This window comes from Macrotis lagotis, chromosome X (assembly GCF_037893015.1).
Source record: "Macrotis lagotis isolate mMagLag1 chromosome X, bilby.v1.9.chrom.fasta, whole genome shotgun sequence".
Classification (NCBI taxonomy): Eukaryota; Metazoa; Chordata; class Mammalia; order Peramelemorphia; family Peramelidae; genus Macrotis; species Macrotis lagotis.
In genome coordinates, this window is record NC_133666.1 from 410,857,419 (window position 1) to 410,878,935 (window position 21,517).

At 31.4% G+C, this 21,517-nt stretch overlaps 1 protein-coding gene across 27 annotated transcripts in view; it reads right to left on the reverse strand.

The window, feature by feature from the left end:
• CSPP1 (centrosome and spindle pole associated protein 1) overlaps positions 1–21,517 on the reverse strand; it is a 149,286-nt gene that overhangs the window by 33,661 nt on the left and 94,108 nt on the right. For 23 of the 27 annotated variants that reach the window (XR_012471896.1, XM_074203287.1, XM_074203289.1 and 20 more), the window contains 8 exons: positions 20,310–20,437; positions 19,654–19,732; positions 16,301–16,430; positions 12,876–13,023; positions 8,699–8,851; positions 5,187–5,299; positions 1,748–1,897; positions 785–934 (listed from right to left, as the gene is read on the reverse strand). Coding sequence is in view for 26 of the 27 variants with exons in the window: in XM_074203287.1 (XP_074059388.1) it covers positions 785–934; positions 1,748–1,897; positions 5,187–5,299; positions 8,699–8,851; positions 12,876–13,023; positions 16,301–16,430; positions 19,654–19,732; positions 20,310–20,437 (1,051 nt within the window). In the remaining variant the exon portion in view is untranslated. The remainder of the gene's footprint in view (positions 1–784; positions 935–1,747; positions 1,898–5,186; positions 5,300–8,698; positions 8,852–12,875; positions 13,024–16,300; positions 16,431–19,653; positions 19,733–20,309; positions 20,438–21,517) is intronic. The other 4 variants (XM_074203292.1, XM_074203291.1, XM_074203302.1 and 1 more) reach the window with 1 other exon arrangement.

Below are 21,517 nucleotides of genomic sequence, written 5' to 3' on the forward strand. Positions count from 1 at the left end.
GATGGAACAAATCTCATATTCAACATTCAAATCAAATAATAAGTTAAAAACAAAACAGGTAGCTTCAAAAAGAAAAAAGAATTTTAAGTAAATAGTACCTGATTAATTTATTACAATTGTCAGGCATCTATAATATGAAAGAAAATCTTATGGCTTCGATGTCAAGTCTGAGAACTTTCATAAAAGATGCCTTTCTTAATCAATCAACAAATATTTATTAAACATTTGCAAAGATCACTATATTAAGCACTAAAGAAATATAAAGAATATATAAACATGACATTTCCTGCCTTCATGGTTTTCATAGTCTAGGAAAAAAATTGTGAAAATCCCATGAGTCAGAGTTGTATAAATCAAATAGTATTCTAGATGCATTAAGGAGCTTTGCTTATGAAGACAACCATGTGACTATTTATATAATCATCATACATGATGTATTTTTAATATAATTAAATTTCAGACTTTCTTAAATCAGCCATAAGACCAAGAGTGTGAGGGGAATATTTTATAGAAAGAGAGTTCCACAGCCATAAATCAATTGTTTCAAATCATTGCACTGGTCACAGAGAAGAAAATAGGCAAAATGACTGTGAATGGCTAAGCATTACCTCTACTGTGAGTAACAGCAAACACAACATTACTTCAAAACTTATACCATACTGATAATGGGTTGATAGCATCATCTTCATATAGTTTTGACAAAACAAACCATATTTTCCCCTAATGCTAGGCTAATAAGTCTCTTACTATAGTAATTTCTTTGAAATTTTAGTTTCAAACGTACCATTGGTATCTGTTCTCCAATTGTTTTTTTCCGTTCATAATAGTGTTGAAGCTGTAAATCATGTTTTTTTTCCTCTTCTTTTTTCTTTCTTTCTGCCTCTTTTCGTCTTTCTTCTGCTAACCGTATCAGCTCTTCATTTTTTAGTCTTTGCTATAAAGATATTTTTAAGGTCACAAAACATAAAATAAAGTTCAAGAATCATTATTAATTGAAAAATTCACACACTAAGGCACACAACTCCTTATGCATTTAATTGCCTGAAAAGAGTCAAACTGGGGGCAGCTAGGTGGCGTAGTAGATAGAGCACTGGCCCTGGAGTCAGGAGTACCTGAGTTCAAATCCGACCTCAGACACTTAATAATTACCTAGCTGTGTGGCCTTGGGCAAGCCACTTAACCCCATTTCCATTTGCCTTGCAAAAAACTAAAAAAAAAAAAAAAAAGTCAAATTGAAAGCTTATATATGCTTTATTTGCTAAAATCCAAGTCTACTGTCAATTCATTAAAATTTTTATTCAATTTTTAAGATCAAACTGTTAACATTAATTTTGGCTTTTAAAAATGTATTGTTAGAGGCGGCTAGGTGGCACAGTGGATGGAGCACCGGCCCTGGAGTCAGGAGTGCCTGGGTTCGGATCTGGCCTCAGACACTAGCTGTGGGCAAGCCACTTGGCCCCATTGCCTTGCAAAAGCTAAAAAAAAAAAAAAAAAAAAAAAAAAAAAAGTATTGTTTTTTGAATTTAAATCACCATCTTTTACCTTAATGTTTGTGACACAGAGTATACATATATAAATAAGTAAATATTAATTCAACATTTTCTAAGAGACTAAAATAAGCTCCAAAATGGTTTTATGATATGCATACATCAAATACCAAGTAAAAGCTAATAAAAAATAAAACAGTTCTAATCTCATAAATTTGCAAGCATTATAATAAAAAAATAGTTGATTAAAATCGGTACACCTCCTCTTCTTTCTCCCTTTTCTTTTCTTGTTCTTCTTCATATTCTTGTTGAATTCTGGCTCTCTGTTCTGCTAGACGTTTTTCTTCTTTCTCTTCTTCAAGTCTCTGTCTCTCTCGCTCTGCTTCCTCCCTCTGTTTCTTTTCCTCAATCTAGAAAACAAATCCAGATGTGAATTTTTTACATCTACTGAGTAGTTAGAATACTCCTATTTTCTATCATTCTATAATTACATAATCTATTCATAAATAAAAATAAAATAAGAATTGACAATCCTTCAGATGGCAGCTTCATCTGAATTTCATAATATATTTGATTTATGTCCTGAATGTATCTCTTTACGTACAAGTAGTTTACATTATTAAAAAGCTAGAATCCTTGAGGACAGGAACTGTTTTGCTTTTCTCTATGTATCCATAATGCCTACCATAATATCTGGAACAAAGTAGTTAATATTTGTGACTTGACCAATCAACTATGAGTAAGGAAGTCCTAGATCTCTTGCTCATTAAGGGAATGACAAGATGTTTAAAAGAGAATTAGAAGATTAAAAAGAGTCCAAAATAACTGAAGTAGGAGTAGAAAGGGATAGATATGAGATGTGCTTATTAATAGTAAAAGGTTAGATTCAAAATGAAGTACAGAACTTAATTATGAATTACATTATTAAAGTTAACTTCTAAGTTAGTAGAGTTAATTCACAATATGATTTTTAGAAATCATATTTTAAGTAGTGGTTAGCTTTCCAGGTTAGTCTGCAAAAATATTTCCAATTCAGGGCAGCTAGGTGGTACTGTGGATAGAGCACTAGTCCTGAAGTCAGGAGGACCCAAGTTCAAATCACATAGACACTTAATAATTGCCTAGCTGTGTGACCTTGGGCAAATCACTTAATCCCATTGCCTTAAATTTAAATTTTTTTTTAATTTCCAATTCATAAAATAATTAAAATATCTCAAAAAAGGAGAAAAACAAGAAAATACTTTATTATACTAACTAAAATCAAAATTAATTGAAAACTCAATTAACATTTATATATCCTGAATATTAATGATTTAGGAAAAACAGGAAGGTGTGTGAAGGTAACAGGTGGAAAGGATGCGAAACAGAATGGATCGAAGAGGAAAGGAGAAAGTTAATTGAACTGGAGGTGAAAAGGTAAAAGAAAAAGGGGAGAGTGTTAATGAATATAAGACTGTCTATATGAGTAAGAGACTCTGTGAACTGAAATAAACTGAAGTTTGAACAAAGAATTGGAAATGGTGAGACACCTGTGTTATAATATGCAATCTTCTCCAGAAATCAAGTATCACTTTGGTCTCAATCAAGAATATATATGTGTTTGGGCAGGAGATGAGGCTACATGGGACATAGTTGGTGAAGCTGATAAAGAAAGAGCTTCATATTGCTATAACTAGGTAGTTATTTAGCTATAACGGGTATTAATATATTGGATAGCTGATTTAAGTATGTTTAAAAATTTTTTAAACTGCTCCTTTAGTTAATTTTAAACATATAGACAAGTAAACAAAATAAACTAATCATGAGTCATTTCACTGGCAAATATTTAATTAATTCACCCCTAAAAAGCTGCTAGATTTATTGAATTTCAAATTCCACCTGCTATTACCTTGGAAATGCCACACCACCATAGCCTGTTAGCCAGAGGTATCTATGTACATGTGATACCTATATACATATGTGTGTTTATGGGTGAATGAGATATTTATCTTCAGAATATTAAAATATACCAATTTCCTATTTTAAATTTCATTTCATTAATATTAGTCATCTGAAATAGAAAACAAATCTGAAGCACAGACTTCCAAAGATAATGATTTAATAGTAACAGACCAACAGGTTATGATTAAGTCAGGTCATCTAATTCCTCAATAATTAATGACAAAGCAATGAACTGCAGAGCTTAGTTTTATGAGAAAAGAGGAATTAAAAATTATAGAGATCTTAGGAAACTTGTTTTGAATATAACTCAATCAGGTAAGTCAGGTCATCTGACTATTTTACAACTCCCAGGTTTTCTTAATCCAAACTCACACTATGAGTAACATTTAGAGTGTGTATATATCAGAGCCATAACAAGGAGTTTTTAGGGTAGGAGAATATTAAATCTGATATTCTACTGAATTAGGGCCTGGTTCAGTCTATGCCTCAGGAATTTTTGAGCTGCATTTGTAGCACTTTGCAATTAAAAAAGTGTTACTTTAAAGAGGCTTGTCTGTCAAGGAGTTCAGTAAAAGAAGAACTAAGACTGGGAAAGAGAAACTTGGGGTTGGTAGCTATTAAATTAGCAGTCAACTCTCATCCTCCAAACATCAGAAAGAGAAATCCAATCTTAGAAGATTAAACTAGTCAACTTAATCTCTAGGCTTAAGAAAAAAGGGGAACTTAGCCTTTAGAAAATCTTATTGTCCCATGTTTATTTTATTCCTATAAAGATATGTCTCTTACTCTAAATTATAAAGTCTTATCAGTCTAACCATTCCCTAAATCTATTGTGCCTTGGCTGAACTTAGCTGTTAGAGCTAACTTTTCCTAACAAAGAAAGTTGGTCGTTCAGTCAAACTAAAAAGAAATCAAAGTAATCGATTTAAAAGTTATTCTTTTTCAAATTACCTATGGGCAATGGGACATGTATATAAAAAAAGAATTTTAAAAAATAATAAATTTTCAATAAAAAACAATAATAACAATTATTTAATTATCATTTATTTCATTATGCTTTTTTATTTATATTATATTAAGCATTTTATTAGATTATATAATATATTATATAATTACATGTTATATGGTATATGTTATATGGTATATAATATTAAACATGATGTTATTAATTTATTGTAGTATTTATAATTATTAATAAAGAAATAAGAAATAAACATTTTAATGAATAAATAAATACAACTTAATAAAAAATAAAAGAATTAAAAATTATTTGGAACTTTAGAAAAGATATCAAAAAACTCGAGTTTTATTATTTTCAAATGCACAGCATGAGAATTTTGCATCCATATATTGTTCAAGTTGGACTGAGAATATCAGAACATATGGCACATTAAATTGCTATAGTGACAAATATACAAATGTGATTTGCATTTACAATGTGAAATACAAAACTGAATGTTTTTCATATACCATTTATATAATCAATAAATTACTATGTACATGAAATGCTTTTAAATTATTGCATAGTGCTATTTTGTACTTATCATATGAATTCTGTTAATAGTTTATTATCCCCATAAAATATGATATTTTATATGGATCTTAACAATACAAATACAAATTATTTGACGTTAAATACCTGCAAGACATTTTAGAACTTAAAATATATTTAACAGGCAAAATATTTAGCATTTTTTTTATATCTTTAGCAGAATATATGCTTAGTAAAATTTCACTAATAAAATCAGTGTATTTCACCTGAAAACGAAGAAAATTCTTGTAAGCTTCTTGCTGCTTAATCTGAAGCTCAGTTAGTGGCTCACCAAAAATATTTCCCCGGGCAAAAGGAGAGCTCTGTGTACCTATTTGACCTTGAAAAAGATATTTATGAAAAGTAAAATTAGTCTATGATGAAATAAAAAGTTTTTTTTAAAAATAAAGGTAAAAGAATGAATAATTTTCTAAACTAGTCTTTTGAGAAAATACACTAAATTTGTCATTCCAACAGAGAAGAGTAAATTGTAAGAGGGTAGAATTGAAACAAACCCAGACCAAAATGATAAAAGAGAAGGAAAGGTAAAGCCACAATGAAATGTAAAAAAAACTAAAAGCTGAGACAAAAAAATTACCTTCATAAAAAAGACCCAAACCAAAAAGTAAAAGAAAAATACTATTAAGCAAAAGAAATTACTTGAAAATATACATTTCAATTGTTGTATATGAATATCCTTTATTTAGGAAGTGACATTCAACACTGAGATTTTCTTCAGTAAAATATGTATATAAACACATGTGCAGCATTTACAATATTTATTTTGTCAATATACTCAACTTCAAAGATAACTGCATCAATTATATGTTATATTTGTATTATTCCTTTTGCTATATGTCTTTAGCTACAGATTTACTGTAGAAAATAAAAGATGTTTCTCTAAGGGTTAAGAATGTAGAAATGTTAATGTTTGCTTATTAACAAAGTCAAATAAGAATAATATATCACATCCAATTTGGAGCATAAAAATTTTTTAACAGTAAATTAAAAAAGTGTCATTATGCCTTTCCAAAAACTATTTTCTTTTCACTTGAAATTTTTTTGCCCCCAAAATGCATTTTAATCTACATTTAAATCTCTCTTCAGTCTTATGAATTTCATGTCAGTATTTAAATTTCTTGTAATCATTTGGTTTTGAGCATGTTAATTATTTTACCAAAGAATTCACTATCATTAGTTTATTTTGCTTACTTGTCTATATGTTTAAAATTAACTAAAGGCAAATGTTAAAAAAAGTTTTTAAAAATATTTTAAAAATAAACAACAGAAAATTAAAGAAGTGTATAAGAATTTATCAATTATTTTTCTGATTAGGACTTTTTTTTAATTAAAAACACTGAATTTCCATCATGAATGAGAGCATTACTCTAATGAAACTGAAGTATGTTAATTAAGCTGGCTAACAAAAATCTACCACCTGGGAGTAAAGGATTAAAATTCTAATGAAGTAGATAGGATGAGAAGATAGGTAGATATAACCAGAAGGAAATTTACAAGAGAAGAGCAGAATAAGTTACTTAGGGCAAAAACAAATAGTAAAATAAACCATGAGGAAAATCCAGCACTGCTTAAAGGAGACAGAAAAAAAAGTTAAGTAAAAAAGCAAGACAAATATTAGCCAAAAGAGTGAATTCAAAAATAAAAATACACAGCCACTAAGAAGAAAGTTCCCTTTCAGGCTGTGTTAGGATTACTCTTATGGTATTATTACTTATTATTCTTATTCTGCTTAGAGACTACAAATTAAATTAAATATGAATAACTTTTTAACAAATTAGGTCAGATATAGGTCATTAAGAGGAACACAACCCCCCAAAAAAAGAAATTTTGGGAAATAGGTCCAATGAAGTCGAAGAAATGAGAGCAAATAGAGACATTTTATCATTTCAATAATCCTTTTGGGGAATATTATAAATTTCCTATCCGTCTTTATTTAATGTATGAAATCTATACACAAGAGTTGTTTTTGCTTTTTTGTTGGTTTTCTTTTTTACACGGCAATGGGGTTAAGGGACTTGCCCAAGGAACTCAGGTCCTCCTGACTCTATCCACTGTGCCACGTGGCTGCCCCCAACAAGTTTTTTTTTTAAATCTCATAAAATACTTGGTGCATTAAAGTATTAAATGCATTTCAATTAAAACATGAAAAAAGGTACACACACACACACACACACACACACACTATACAGTACAGAGCTTTACATATAATAGGCATTCAATAAATGGTTCCATAACTCAATTTTATGGAATTTGTGTTTTAATGTTTAATCGAAACAAAGAGAAAAAGCTTTAATATTCATCTCTAAGTAAGTGTAAGGCACAGCTAGCATAAAAATAACAGTGGCTGTAAAATTAAAAATCTGTTTCATTAACAACAGAATTAGTAATAATAGGCAAAATACAGCAGAAATTAATGGTGACAAGTTATAAATAATTTTATACTATCAGTTATTTAGCACATTGAAATCTGTTTTGAACACAAAAAAACAATAAAAAAAGTTGTCATTTTCATTTACAAAGAAGAAAAACTTCAAGATTCTCCTGTTTGTCAGAAAATTCCTAAATTCTCTATTCCTGATAACTAAAGCTAGAAAAAGAAGAAAATGGGAAGGGATTTTTCACATGTTCCAAAAACCTGAGCAAAATTATCTCTTTCCAAGTTTCTTCTTAAATGAAGATCCTAATTTGGTTTCTCTAGGATTTCTTTCTTGTACTATTTTTATTATAAAAAAGTAATAATAGATACATTGTTGCATAAAACTCTTTAAGGTTTACAAAGTACTTCATATAATTTCTCATTTTATACCCATATAAATCCCAGTAAGAGGTGCTTCCAGCTGAAGAAATTGAAGCTGAAAGAGGTCATTTGACTTGCCACACAAAGAGTCTCTGACTCCATGTCAAATTCTGTCTGTTGCGTCAATTAGACAGTTCAAAGCCTTCTACTACACATGAAATAGTATAAAACTGAATTTTTAGTGGCAGATTTTAAAATTCAACCCTCAAAACATCAATTTATGTGTGTGTGTGTGCGTACAAAATTTGGTAAAAATTTATTAAATGCCTACTATATAAAAGACACCATGTCAGTTATCAGGAATAAAAAAAAAAATGAAGTGAATTCTGTCTTCAAGGAGCTTACATTTCTCTTGGAAGATACATTTAATCTTTTGGTTCAAATCTATGATTTCATTAGTGTCAGAAATTCTCAGTGTAGAAAATCATTCAACTGACTCAGCTGAGTAACTCAAACCCTTAGAGAATTTGCCTAGAGAACCTATAGGATAAGTGATATTTAATCATGGTCAGAGTTACTGTAGTCAGAGGCAAAATTTGAGCCCGGGTTTTTTTCTGACTCCAGCTACAATTCCACAGTTTCTTAAAACAATTATACAAATAAGTAAATATGAAGCAATAACATTATAGGTATTTATAAGTTTGGCCCTACACTGCCCAAAAAACAAAATCCCACCTGACACACTTCATTAAAAAGAAAAGCAACTAACAAGAGTCATATAAACTGAGAAATAAGTTGGAAGACTAAGCAGTAAACTACAGACTAAAAAGAGAATTGTGAAGAAAAATCTGTTCTAAATATCTTGGTTAACATGTTTTAGATTAAAGGTTCTTAGTAGGACATGATATAGAATTTTCACAGTTAAGAGGAAAAGATAGATGATACGTTAGAATTGTAATAAAATAGAATGTGATTAAAAACCTGAATTTGTATTTGCAGGATCTTCTAAGTTCTCAGCATTTGTAGTGGCTAAATTTTGGTCTAGAGAGACCACAGCCCTTTTATCTTCATGTGTTCTTGCATCTGGATTATGGTAGGCATCTATATTTTGTCTGTGCATCCTATTCAAATCAGCTAAGAGGGAAAAATACGTCATTTATTTTTTAAAATACATTTCCAAATTGTTATGCTTACCACATTTGTGTGTGTACAAATATATGTGTTTTTAGCAATATTTGACCATTCTTTTATTAGAATATAAAATGCCAAAAGAAGAAAAGAAAGACAAGAGTAATGGTTAAGAAAGTGGTATTTTGTACTGAAATTTTATTTTAATTAGAAAAGCCTATAGGAAGACCTTAATTGAAATGATCCTGTAATGTTAAAATGTAAATGAGTGGAAAAATTGAGAAAATTATAGTATATATTCATGAAAAATAAACAATATGGTTATTTATAAACAATTATACAGTTACATTAACATTTATCTGATGTGACCATCTAAAATCTGATATATTAATATATAATAAAACAAATTAATAATGGCGATAATTTTAAAAAATGTAGTTAGCTGCTTTCTATTTAATTTCCCCTAATGGCAATAATCACATAATAGGAATCAATAACTTGGAAACAAAGGTCAGTTCACTTTAACAAATTATAATTTAGTGGTCATTATGTGGTATTGTATGTAGGTATTGGATGTGTCAAGATCAAACTGTCTCTATCCTTAAAAAAGCAGGGAAATACAATCTTCATGAGGAACAAAAACAAGGAAAATACAACATTTACACAGATCAATAAATATCTAAACATCTAGCATCTCAGGAGTGAAAAAGTAGTAAGGGCTAAGCTGGTAGGGTCTGGAAAGGTAACCAAAAGAGTGAGTCATTGGTGGCACTGAAAGGAAGAATTCAAGCATGATAAATAGATGAACATGGTAGTCCAGATATCTGAGAGTGGTAATCTGGCCATTTTCAATTCAGTAATTATTTATTAAAAGACTACTAAATTCCAGGTACACTGATGGACCTTGAAGACACAAAAAATAAACAATTCCTAGCCTCCAGGAGTTTTCATTCTACTAAATGTATACAACAAATATACAAATTACAAACAAAACAATACAAAGTAATTTCAATAGGGAGGGAGTAACTACAATTACTAAAGTCTCCTGTAAAGAAGACGAGATTCTAAAATAGGACAGAGAGGAAGAAGTTCATTCCAAGCTCCAGGTAGAGCCTATACAAAGGGTAAGAGAAGGAATTTGAAAGGGAAAGTAGAAACAAGGAACAGCTAGTTATTGACAAAAAGAGACAATTTTAAAAATTTAAATTTTTAAATTAAAATTAAATTTAATTAAATTAAATTTAAATTTAAATAAAAAATTAATTTAAATTTTTAAATTAAATTAAATTTAAATTTAAACATTTTTTAAAAAGGAAAACAAAATGAATTAAGATAATGCCAAATTACTTAATGAGAATAAAAATAGACATATTTTTCAACTTTCCATATAATAAAAACTTGGTACAAAAAAATGCAGCAAAATGAAGTAGAAATAGAAAAGACATTTTTAATCAACTAAAATGCAACAAAAACTTACATTAAATAAAGGGTTATTTAATAAAAGATTAAAAAGTAATTAGGTGGGGCAGCTAGGTGGAGCAATGGATAGGATAAAAGTAAAAGAAAAGTTAAGTATTCTGATTTTTCTGTGATATCCTTTATCATTTATCATCATCATCAAATCATCCTCCCCTAATATTAGGTGCTATTCATAGATTTCTAAATCTTTTTCCCCAGTAGATCTTTAAAAATAACTCCAAAACTTTTATTACCTTCCTTCAGCCTTCCTCACCAATCTCATCTCACTTTGTCAATATTTTTACAAGACCATTCTGTATGTTTGCATTTATGTTATTACCTGCTACTGCTTCCATCTTCAGAACATGTCTATTTTCAATCTAAGCTGGTTGGTGAGTCTTTTAGCCACCCACATCAATCCCTTTAGACAAATTTCTCCTTCATTCCCACACTCTTTTTCCTTCTCTTTGGAATTGTGAATTTAGAATTACTACTTAGGAATTACCTATCCTTCTAGGCTGACTTTATCCTGAAGAATTAGCCTGTGACAATTCCAATTCCCCTCTAATCCAAGTTTCAATTCAAATCAATTAAATCCCCCCCCCCTTCTTTCTCCCCTTTCTCCTCTGATACCTTCTACCCTCCAATCTCCTGACACAGATTATGATGCCCATCTACCTCTTCAGTCTTTTTGATTATTTTGTTTCACCCTGAAAATTTACTTCTTTTTTTTTTAAAGGGACATATTTTTCCTGATCATCTAACTAGAAGAGAAATGTTGAATGCAGAAGAGTAGGAGAAGATCCCACCCAGACTCCAGAACCAGTAGAAACTGGTTCTATTGTTTCTTTACACACTCCCTGTGGCTATACCTGTGGATGTTGTTTCATAGAATGTTCCAACCCTTCTTGTACCTTCTGCTTCCAAAATTGAAGCCTACTCCTTCTGGTCTGGTATTTGTTCAAAGGACCCAGAACAACATGGCCTACAATTTTTGAGATTATAAAATATTTACTACTGTTAGAGAAATTATTTACTCTTGGAATTTTACTTTTAAATCTTTTGTATACCAATGTGGCCAGTAGTTTATAAGAACTGCAATGTGTGCCATAATCCTCAAATTTCCCAACCCTTTCTAGCAAGACATAAAGAATATTTTATCCTATTACCTGCATTAGATATTAACTAAAAATCCCTCTAAGAAGCTATTCTAGACCAAAAATTTTCCTGATTTTCAAAATATGAACAAAGTGATGATCCAAGAGGAAACTTTAGGAGAAGGTGGGTTAGTAAACCAATTTTGGAAGTCATCATTAAAAAAATGAGCCATCATTAATTAAGAAGCTAACATCCTTTATTATGTAAGACCCAAACAACTCTGAGGTACCTTCATGCATCTACCATTCTTCACTCAATATCAGTAACATTAATAAAGAATTCTCAAATTATAACCTGTTGTCCCCTTAGGCTTATTCTACCAGCTAAGAGATAACAGGAAATTTAAGATTAACATTTTTCTCATTTACTTTAATAGGTACTTTCTAATTGTTTTAGCAATTTTTAGAATCATTACTCCTTTTCTTACATCTCCAATCATAAATATATCAAAATATTACTCAAACTTTTCTTGTTTCATTTGAAGCTAAAGTGATCAGATTTTTCTTAACTTTTTATTTCATTCGTATGACTAAAAATAAAATACTTTAAAGTCAGCTTCTACCTTATGTGAAAAGCAGTTTCTACCCTGGACATTTTCAGTCTCACTACTATGCCATGTAATTGAGCCTTACTGTACACCAAGATTTGGGTCCAAAAAACCCATAAAATTCTGAAACAAAATATAAGGCAAACTTCTAATAAAGCCAATAATTTTAATTTACCTATTAGATTGTATAAAAATTTAATTTTAAAATTATTTGGACACTGCAACTCTAACAATGATGACTGCCTTACAGTTCAGTAGTATTACATTACATTACATTACATAAGAATGGCAATAAATTTATTTACTAAATGAAAAGAGATTTAGTTCAGAATAATATGCCCTCCCCTCCCAACTGCCTCCAAAAGTATTATAACGGTTGTCATTCATTCTCAAAGAAGACCATGGCATCAGGGAGGTGATGCCATGACAAGCACATAAACTGAATTTGAGTGAGGAGAGGATGTGACAAGTCACCAGGATCACTTTCTCCTCCAGAGTCATCTAGGTTCAGTGGCCAGATATGGATCAGAATGACTGGAGAAGACCCTGGATGCAATTCAATCAGGGTTAAGTGACTTGTCAAGGTCACAGCTAGCATATGTCTGAGGCTGGATTAGAATTCTTGTCCTCCTAACTCCAAGGCAGTGCTCTATTCACTGCACTATCAAGTTGCCCTAGGGGCAGCTGGATGTTATACTGGATAGAGCATCAGACCTGGAGTCAAGAGGACCTGAGTTCAAATTTGGTGGCAGATATATGCCATTTACTAGCTGTGTGACTCTGGACAAGTCACTTAACCTGTCTCTCAAAGCAAAGAGCAGAAGAATCACATTTTCCCAAAGAAAAGAAACAAGAAAAGCAACATACTTATCAGGTTTCCTCTGGCATCTCTGAGGGGAGCACCCCCTCCACCTTTTCCCCAGGGATTATAACTTCTCATTTCAGCTTCAAGTTTAGCTTCATATTCTTCTTTTTCCTCTCGTTCTTTCCTCCGTCTTGCTTCTCTTTCCCTTATCTTAAAACAATGAGCAAGAATTTAAAATGTTGTACAGTCAGTTTGACATAATCAAAATTAGTGATATCATTATTAATTTTACCCTCTTATCCAAAAAACTGCCCCCAAAACAAAACAAAAACCAAACTCTTCTTAATTCATGTTTTTTTTAGGGTTTTTTTTTGAAAGGCAATGGGGCTAAGTGACTTGCCCAAGGCCACAAAGCTAGGTAATTATTAAGTGTCTGAGGCCAGATTTGAACTCAAATACTCCTGACTCCAGGGCCGGTACTCTATCCACTGAGCTTCTTTTTAAGAGATATTTTGATTCACAAAAAAGAATTACTAATTCACAAGAATTTTATCATTCCTTTCTCTACCACCAATAATAATCCTTTAACACTTAAGATTGGGGTGGCTAGGTGGATAAAGCACTGCCTTGGAGTCAGGAGTACCTGGGTTCAAATCCAAGCTCAGACACTTAATGATCACCTAGCTGTGTGGCCTTGGGCAAGCCACTTAACCCAATTTGCCTTGCAAAATCCTAAAAAAAAAAACACTGAAGATAAAATTCTTCCAAAAGAAGGTCTCTTCCTCTTGGGGTATTTCTGAGAAAGCTTTTAGTACTCCTATCTAGCTTCCGCCAACTATACTGCCTTGAAAGCTGGGTAATTCCCAGATCCTCCACTCCTGGAGTTCCTTGCAATTCTGGAATGCCAAAGTCTCCACAGCTTCAATGAAGATTCAGAAATCAGGAATAAGGGTTTCAGAGCTGCTACTAGTATTAATTTCAGATATCTTATCAATTAAGAAGGCTATATATGGGTTAACTGGAAAACCAAATGATCATTATTTTTACAATACTAGAGCACAGAAAGAGACCATTTTAGACTTGACAGCTCTGTGAGTTTATTTTCCTTGACTATGTTTATTTGTTACAAGGATTTTGTTTTCCCCCCTTTTAACTGAGAGGATTTGGGGAAAGAAGGAGGAAGAAGAAGGGGAGAAGCTAGGAACAGTGCTGTCAAAAAAAAGAAGGGCAAAATCATTTTAAGTTATATTTTAAAATGCACAGAAGGGTAGATGTTCAGAAAAAAAACACAAGCATACAGGGCAGCTTTGAAGGTAACATTTGGGGTGGCTAGGTGGCACAGTGGATAGAGCACTGGTCCTGGAGTCAGGAGTACCTAGTTCAAATCTGGCCTCAGACGTTTAATAATTACCTAGCTGTGTGGCCTTGGGCAAGCTACTTAACCCCACTGCCTTGCAAAAAACAAAAACAAAAACAAAAAAAACCCTTGAGATATATATATATATACACACTATTTTTTTAAAAAGCAACCTTTCAAAATTGTTCCAAATCATTACTGAATACAGAAATGTAAATTAAAGCATCTCTGAGGTACCACATGTCTCTCAGATTGGCCAATATGACCAGAAAGGATAATGAACAACGTTGGAAATGATGTGGGAAATCTGAGACACTAATGCACTGTTGGTGGAGTTGTGAACTGATCCAACTTCTCTGTAAAGCAATTTGGGAATTATACCCAAAAGGCAATAAAAATGTGCATATCTTTTGATCCAGCAATTCCACTACTGGGTCTAAACCCTGAAGAGATCATAAAAAAGAGTAAAAACCTCACATGTAGGAAAAATATTCATAGGAGCCCTGTTTGTGGTGGCAAAGAACTAGAAATCAAGGGGATATCCATCAACTGGGGAATGACTAAACAAATTGTGGTATATGTATGCTATGAACACTGTCGTCCTATTAGAAATCAGGAGGGACGAGAATTCAGAGAAGCCTGGAAGGACTTCCATGAATTGATGCTGAGCAAGATGAGCAAAACCAGAATAACACTGTAAACCTTAACAACAACATAGGGTGATGATCAAGCTTGATAGACTTGCTCACTCCAGTAGTGCAATAATCAGAGACAATTTTAGGGCATCTGTGATGGAGAATACCATCTGTATACACAGAAAGAACTGTGGAGTTTAAACAAAGACCAAAGATCATTATCTTCAATTTTTAAAAAGTTGTCTTATGTATTACAGAATTTTGCTATCTCTAATATTTTCTTTCTTCCTTAAGGATATGTTTTTTCTCTCAACACATTCAGTTATGATCAATACATATCATGGAAACAAATGTGAAGATTATTATATTGTATTCTGTTGGGGGGGAGAGGGGAAAGTTATAGAATTCAAAACCTTACAGAGAAAACAATTGGTAGAAATGACTATCATATTTAATTGGAAAAACAAATAAAAATATTTATATTAAAAAAATTTAAAAATAAAACGATAAAAAGCAACCTTTCAAAACTAGTACAAAGTTGCTCTGACAAGTTTCAATGTATAATAATGTTGTTAATAAATTATAACCAAGTTCCACCCTAAAGTAATTTCTGCTAGGACAACCTTCAGTCAATTACCAGAGAGTCAACCATTTCAATAATGATACTAAAATAAAGCCTGTGTTCTCTGGTTAGACTATTAAATTGCAAAGAGAAATACAAAGTACTTCACAAATGATAATGAGAAACAATGTCCAAGAATAAAAAATTTCTTACTAAAATGCATTTTAAATCAGGAGAGATCCTTGAGTTACATAAAGTTTGCATCTTTCCTTCCAGAATGTCATTAAATGCTCTGATCTGAATCAGATTTCTCCTCCTCCCTGGTATTTCTCCAAGCCCAGTTCTGCTGTCTGGCAGAACAAAACTTCAAGGACCCCTCTGAAGCCATTCAAATAGTTCTGTCCTTCTCATATATAGTCTCAGCAATCCTGCTGCCACAAGCACAAGGGTTCAAGTAAAGTTGCACTTAATTAATGACACTAGATAGGATATTCATGGACATTTGAAGCAAGCTGTTTTCTAACTGTAAGTACAATACTCTGCATATCTGCTCATCTCATAAATTTAATAATGGGCAACCCAGTCTGTAAGGTCATGAAGATTTTAATTTTGCTACTATTATGACTGGTCTATCATCCGCATGAATTTTTAACTTAACTACCTCTTAATTTAATAACCATTTTCTCCTATTCAAAGTGTTTTGTTAAATTCAAGTCTGAGTGAACTTTGATTTCTAAAAGAACAATGTTCTCACATAAAATAAATTTCAGTAGTTGTGAAATCTAATCTGCTCAAACAATGGAAATAGTTAAGTCAAAAACAGAGAATTCTTAGCAAATATACAATGCTGACAGTCAAGCAGAGTTTTAAAATAAATATGAACTGATTTCATTCTATCAAATGTACTTTTGAAATAATTATCCTATTTTATACCTGTTGCTGCAAATCATATTGATAAGATTGAACTGATTCCTTTGTAGGTCTTGGTTTATCTTCAAATATCAGTCCTCCTGTTTTTGTTCTATCATTCATAGTGTTCAGTTCATTCAAAATACTTTCGTTCCTGTTTGAAATATATAATGAATAATGTGAAACATACTGAGAAAATTGAAACAAAATACTCTGTTGAAATAGCATGAAATCTACAGTAAGTTAAAATGAGATGGCTGTGGAAAGGGGAACAGTAGACTACAAACAAATGCATCAACTCCAAAAATTCTTCCTGATGACAACAGAAAAAAAACTCAAAAAGCCTAAGATAATTAACAAACTGATGTGCAAGTACATTTAGGCCTCATTTTATTACAATAAAAAAGAATATCAATATAATAAATAAACCAGTTCAAAATGAACAGAAGATTCCTGGACAACTACAAAAGAAAAGAAAATAATGGGATTACGTATAATCCTTGAGCAACAAAATGCTCTGTGGCTTAAACATTGCTTACTACAAAACATGCAAACCTAATATTTTAAAGAAAATTTGACATTTAAAAAATCCAAACTTAAAAAGGATAAATTAGAGAGTTATTTTTATCCAATAAATAGACTATTTATAAAATAATTCTGAACAAGTTGTTAGATCTCCTGGTATATTTAAAATATTATTTACAAAAATTCAATTTGCATAAACTTTTTCAGGAACATAGTATTATTTCTTGCATTAGGAATACAAACCTGTACATAAAATTACATAATTCTTTCATTTGCTGAGTTTTGAATTTTCCTTTAGTCAAAAAAAACTAAAGTAAATGCAAACTTTTAATTAGGAAATATATTTCTAAATAAATTCAAAGAAAAATATATAATTATTTTAAAATGCAAAAAGAAAAATTCAAAGAAAAACACCTCTCTTTTTTTTAAATGTTTTTGCAAGGCAAATAGAGTTAAATGGCTTGCCCAAGGCCACACAGCTAGGTAATTATTAAGCCTCTGAGACCAGATTTGAACCCATGTAACTCCTGACTCCAAGGCCAGTGCTTTATCCACTATGCCACCTAGCCGCCCCCAAAACACCTCTCTCTTTAGAGCAATGTAAACCCCCTGGTGACAATAATAACATATAATAGTAGTTGGTATTTATAGACAGCTTTAAAGTTTACAAAACTTTTTTGCAAATGCTATCTCATTTTATCTTCATAACAAGCCTGAGGGGTAGGTGGTGGTGTTATCTCCATTGTATAGATGAGTAGACTCATTTTCCTACCTTTAGGCCCAACAACCTGTTAGGCCACCTAGTTGCTTGCCTAGTAACCAAATGGGAAAAAAAATCTAAAAGCACTTTTCCTCATAATTCTAATATAATCAGTGGATAAAAGCCCCAAATAAAACAACCTAAATCTATTGTCAAAATTAGCAAATAAATAACAAGATGGATGTAAATTCCAAGACAATTTATTATACCAAGTTTATCTAGATATCATTAGAAAACAATTTTATTAAACTATGACTCATAAAATAAACTATAATCTTCAGATATACAACATGATATCAGGCACGTGTTACTCTAAAGGCAAATGCAATCAAGCAGGACAGGGAACATTCAGAAAAAAGTGTAAGAAAATAGAACTTAACAGTGGCCTTCTTGTAGCAGCATTAAGATAAGTGGATGTTCTTAATCCACAGTATTGCTTCTAATATTCTGAATAAAAACAATTCTAGAGTGGAGGGCAATTACTATCCTCTGCTCTAATTCTATTTTACTGAAAATAACTCCTTTCAAACTGGTATATATCATATTACAATTAAAATTAATCTTAATAGATTAGAATGCTAGGGCTTTAAAAAGCAGTAAGATGATATTCAGGATAAATAGCTAAAGAGAAAGCATTTAATTTAGGTTCAAAAAAAACTCACTGTTAAAAATGGATAGAGAATGCTTGATTTGTAAAAAGTATAAATGAGAAAGATCTCATAGTCTTGACCTAATCAAGATTTGAACTAATAGCTGACTTTTTTTTTAAGGTTTCTAAAATAAACAATACAATCTGAGAGGACACTAAATAAAAGTACAATGTCCAAGTCATAGGAAGTACAGTCTCCAGTAATATCTGAGTTGGCTGGATCACAGGAAGTGTGATAGCTATCACTAGCTATCATATTTCAGGAGTCAAGAAAAACTGTAGCATTTTCTTCAATTTCCATGTATAAAAATATTTTCAAGTAACAGTTAAAATAACAATATTACTTTTCATTCAAATGTTTGAGTTCTAAAGTCTCAAACCTACTAGGGTATCTACAACATAAAAAAAGTAACTTAAAAAAACATAAAAATATGATAGTTAAGGAAGAGCTAACTTTCAAATAAAATCATTCAATGACTTTTACACTGTGGGTGAGGATGATGGGGTAAGGACTGAAGAGGAAAATGGAAAAGAAAATATTAAAGGGAAAAAAAACCACTGACATCTAAATCTACATTTTCCACTATATATCATCTAGACAATGTTCATTTGTGGGTTTTAAAAATGTATCAAAATTAAGTTTTAAAAATAAATTTTATGGGGGCAGCTAGGTGGCACAGTGGATAGAGCACTGGCCCTAGAGTCAGGAGGAACTGAGTTCAAATCTGATATCAGACACTTATTAATTACTTACCTGTGTGACCTTGGTCAAGTCACTTAACCCAATTGCCTTTAAAAAAAAGGAAACTTTATGCAACAAATTAACTATCCATAGAGGAAAACCAAGTGGATAAAAAATATCTATTATTCAGATTATGATATGCAATTGGATGCTGCAACAGTTCAAACATTTTAAGTTGACACCAAAGACAGACAATAAACTAGATCTAAAATTAAATAAAAGGAAGACACTACTTGTAATGACACCAAGCTTCTCCATGAAACAAATGCCTATCTCTTCAGTATCAATATACTTTTAGTGACAGCTACTAGGAGGCTCCAAAGAATTTCTTGAGTCAAATGCTTTGTTTGAGTGGGTTACAACAAATCAGTAACAAAAAGTTGCATAAAAGTGCTTCATCATCAGGGGAACTTACTACCAGAAGGAGGTATACCAGTAACTCAAAAAAATAAGACACAAGAAACGATAAGATGTGGTTATCGGGAACATCAGACAGTGTTCTCAACACAAATCTATCAAAGTATGTCCAAATATGCAGGTAATACAGTCAACACACATACATAAAAATTATATATATATATATATATATATATATATATATATATATATATATATATATATATATATATGGTGAGTAGAAAGTAAATAAGAAAGGGTTAATTATATTCAAAATCCCTCCCAGAATTGCTATATATACTTACATAATGGGGCCTACTGGTTCACGATTATCAGGGACACTAGCGAAGTTTGGTGGAGGTATTCCCATCATTCCTGGGTTGTCTAGACAAAATAAGAAAAAATGCCATCAATCTTAGATATATATAAAATAGATATATATAAAATGAACAAAAAAATTTAAGAGCACTTAGAGCATAGGCATATGAAAAAAAAGCACCAATAAAAAATAACCAAATAATTGCAAAAAAAATTTAATCATGTTTTTTCTGCTTTAGCAATTCAAAAGGGGAAAAAAAGGGGGGGCAGCTTGGTGGCATAGTGGATAGAGCACTGGTTCCACAGTCAAGAGGAACTGAGTTCAATTGTGTAACCCATTGCCCCACAAAAACCTTTTTAAGAAAACTCATTTTCTAAAAGCATCTTAGAAGGTGATAAGGCAGTCATTGTGTATCAGCAAGATTTTAAATAATGCATTTTTCAAAAATAACAAGATAATACCTTTATACTATATTACTTTTAGAATTTATTCAAATACTTTTCAGAAATTTATCTTTTCATATTTTCCATCAAGAAATCAATGTTTCTATTTGAACCAATAGGTAAAATATTTAATGTAGCACAAAAATCAATGTTCCTATTTGAACCAATAGGTAAAATATTTAATGTAGCATTAACTTACAATATACAAGACTGGGATCCAAAGGATTTCTGGTCCCATAAAAATAGTATGCTTCATCATATGGAGTTCGATAGTTGAGCAAAGATGGCGCAGGTGGAGGGGGCAGAGGTGGAGGTAGAGATGTAATCCTAAATCAAAATCAAGTTAGAAAATCCATTTTATATTTCATTGTATAGCTTAAAGAAATTAAGATTTAAAAGGTCCCCTAGAGCAGAATTTCATTGCTGTAAATCCAATATTTGATCTAATGTGCCCTAATTTAAAGATTTAGGCATTATTGTAATAAGAAAGCAAATCCTTTCATTTCAGGCATATGTTAATATAAGAAGTAATTTAGTTGGATTAGAAACCAAATGCATATTTTATTTAATGTTTTACTCTTTGATTCAAGAGAACAGTATTTCTACTATGTCACTACAGTCCCCCCTTCCCCTACTAAATTTGTGAACCCATAAAGTGAAGAATAAACTTCCTTTTAAAAAGACATTCAACACCATTGAAAGTTAACCCTGTCTTCTGAAATGGGTCTGTCAAACTCAGGTTGTTTTTTATGCAACCAAAATAAAGAAATTCCCATAATTTTAAAGAAAGAAAAAAACACCTGCAAAGTATAACAACTAGTCTTAATTTAACCTCTGCCTGAAGGAATTTATTTCTTGCTAAAAACAAAATGTATAGAACTCTGATACATAATAGCTTAAAAAAACAATTGATTTCACTCTTTTAAGATGAAAATAACTTCCACACTTTCTTCAAAACAAAGGAAAAAATGCTAGTTTTAATCATGTATGATAAAAAGTCATTCCTTATTGATGGGTTGTAGGAGCAGCAGCGAGATAAAAAAGATTAAAGGAAAAAGAACGGGAAATGTGGAATGTGGGAGAGAAAACTCTATCCCCTACCACCAATGCACTACAAGATTCAGCACTAAGATAAACAGTGTTCTGATGCCATCCCAGGACCCCAGCACCCTTCCTCCTTTGCTCTCTGACTGCAACTTTCTTCTGTCACAAATGGAAAGGAAAACAAAAAGTGGAGGGAAGAAGAGACAGAAAGTGAGGTAGAAAAGAAGGGGGAGTATAAGACAGGAAGGAGTAGAAGAAATAGAGAGTATTAAGAAAGAAGAAAGAGCTGGTAAAGGGAAAAAAGAAAGCTGTAAAAAAAAGAAGGAAAATTGACCTGACATTTTTCTCTACTACTCCTACTCA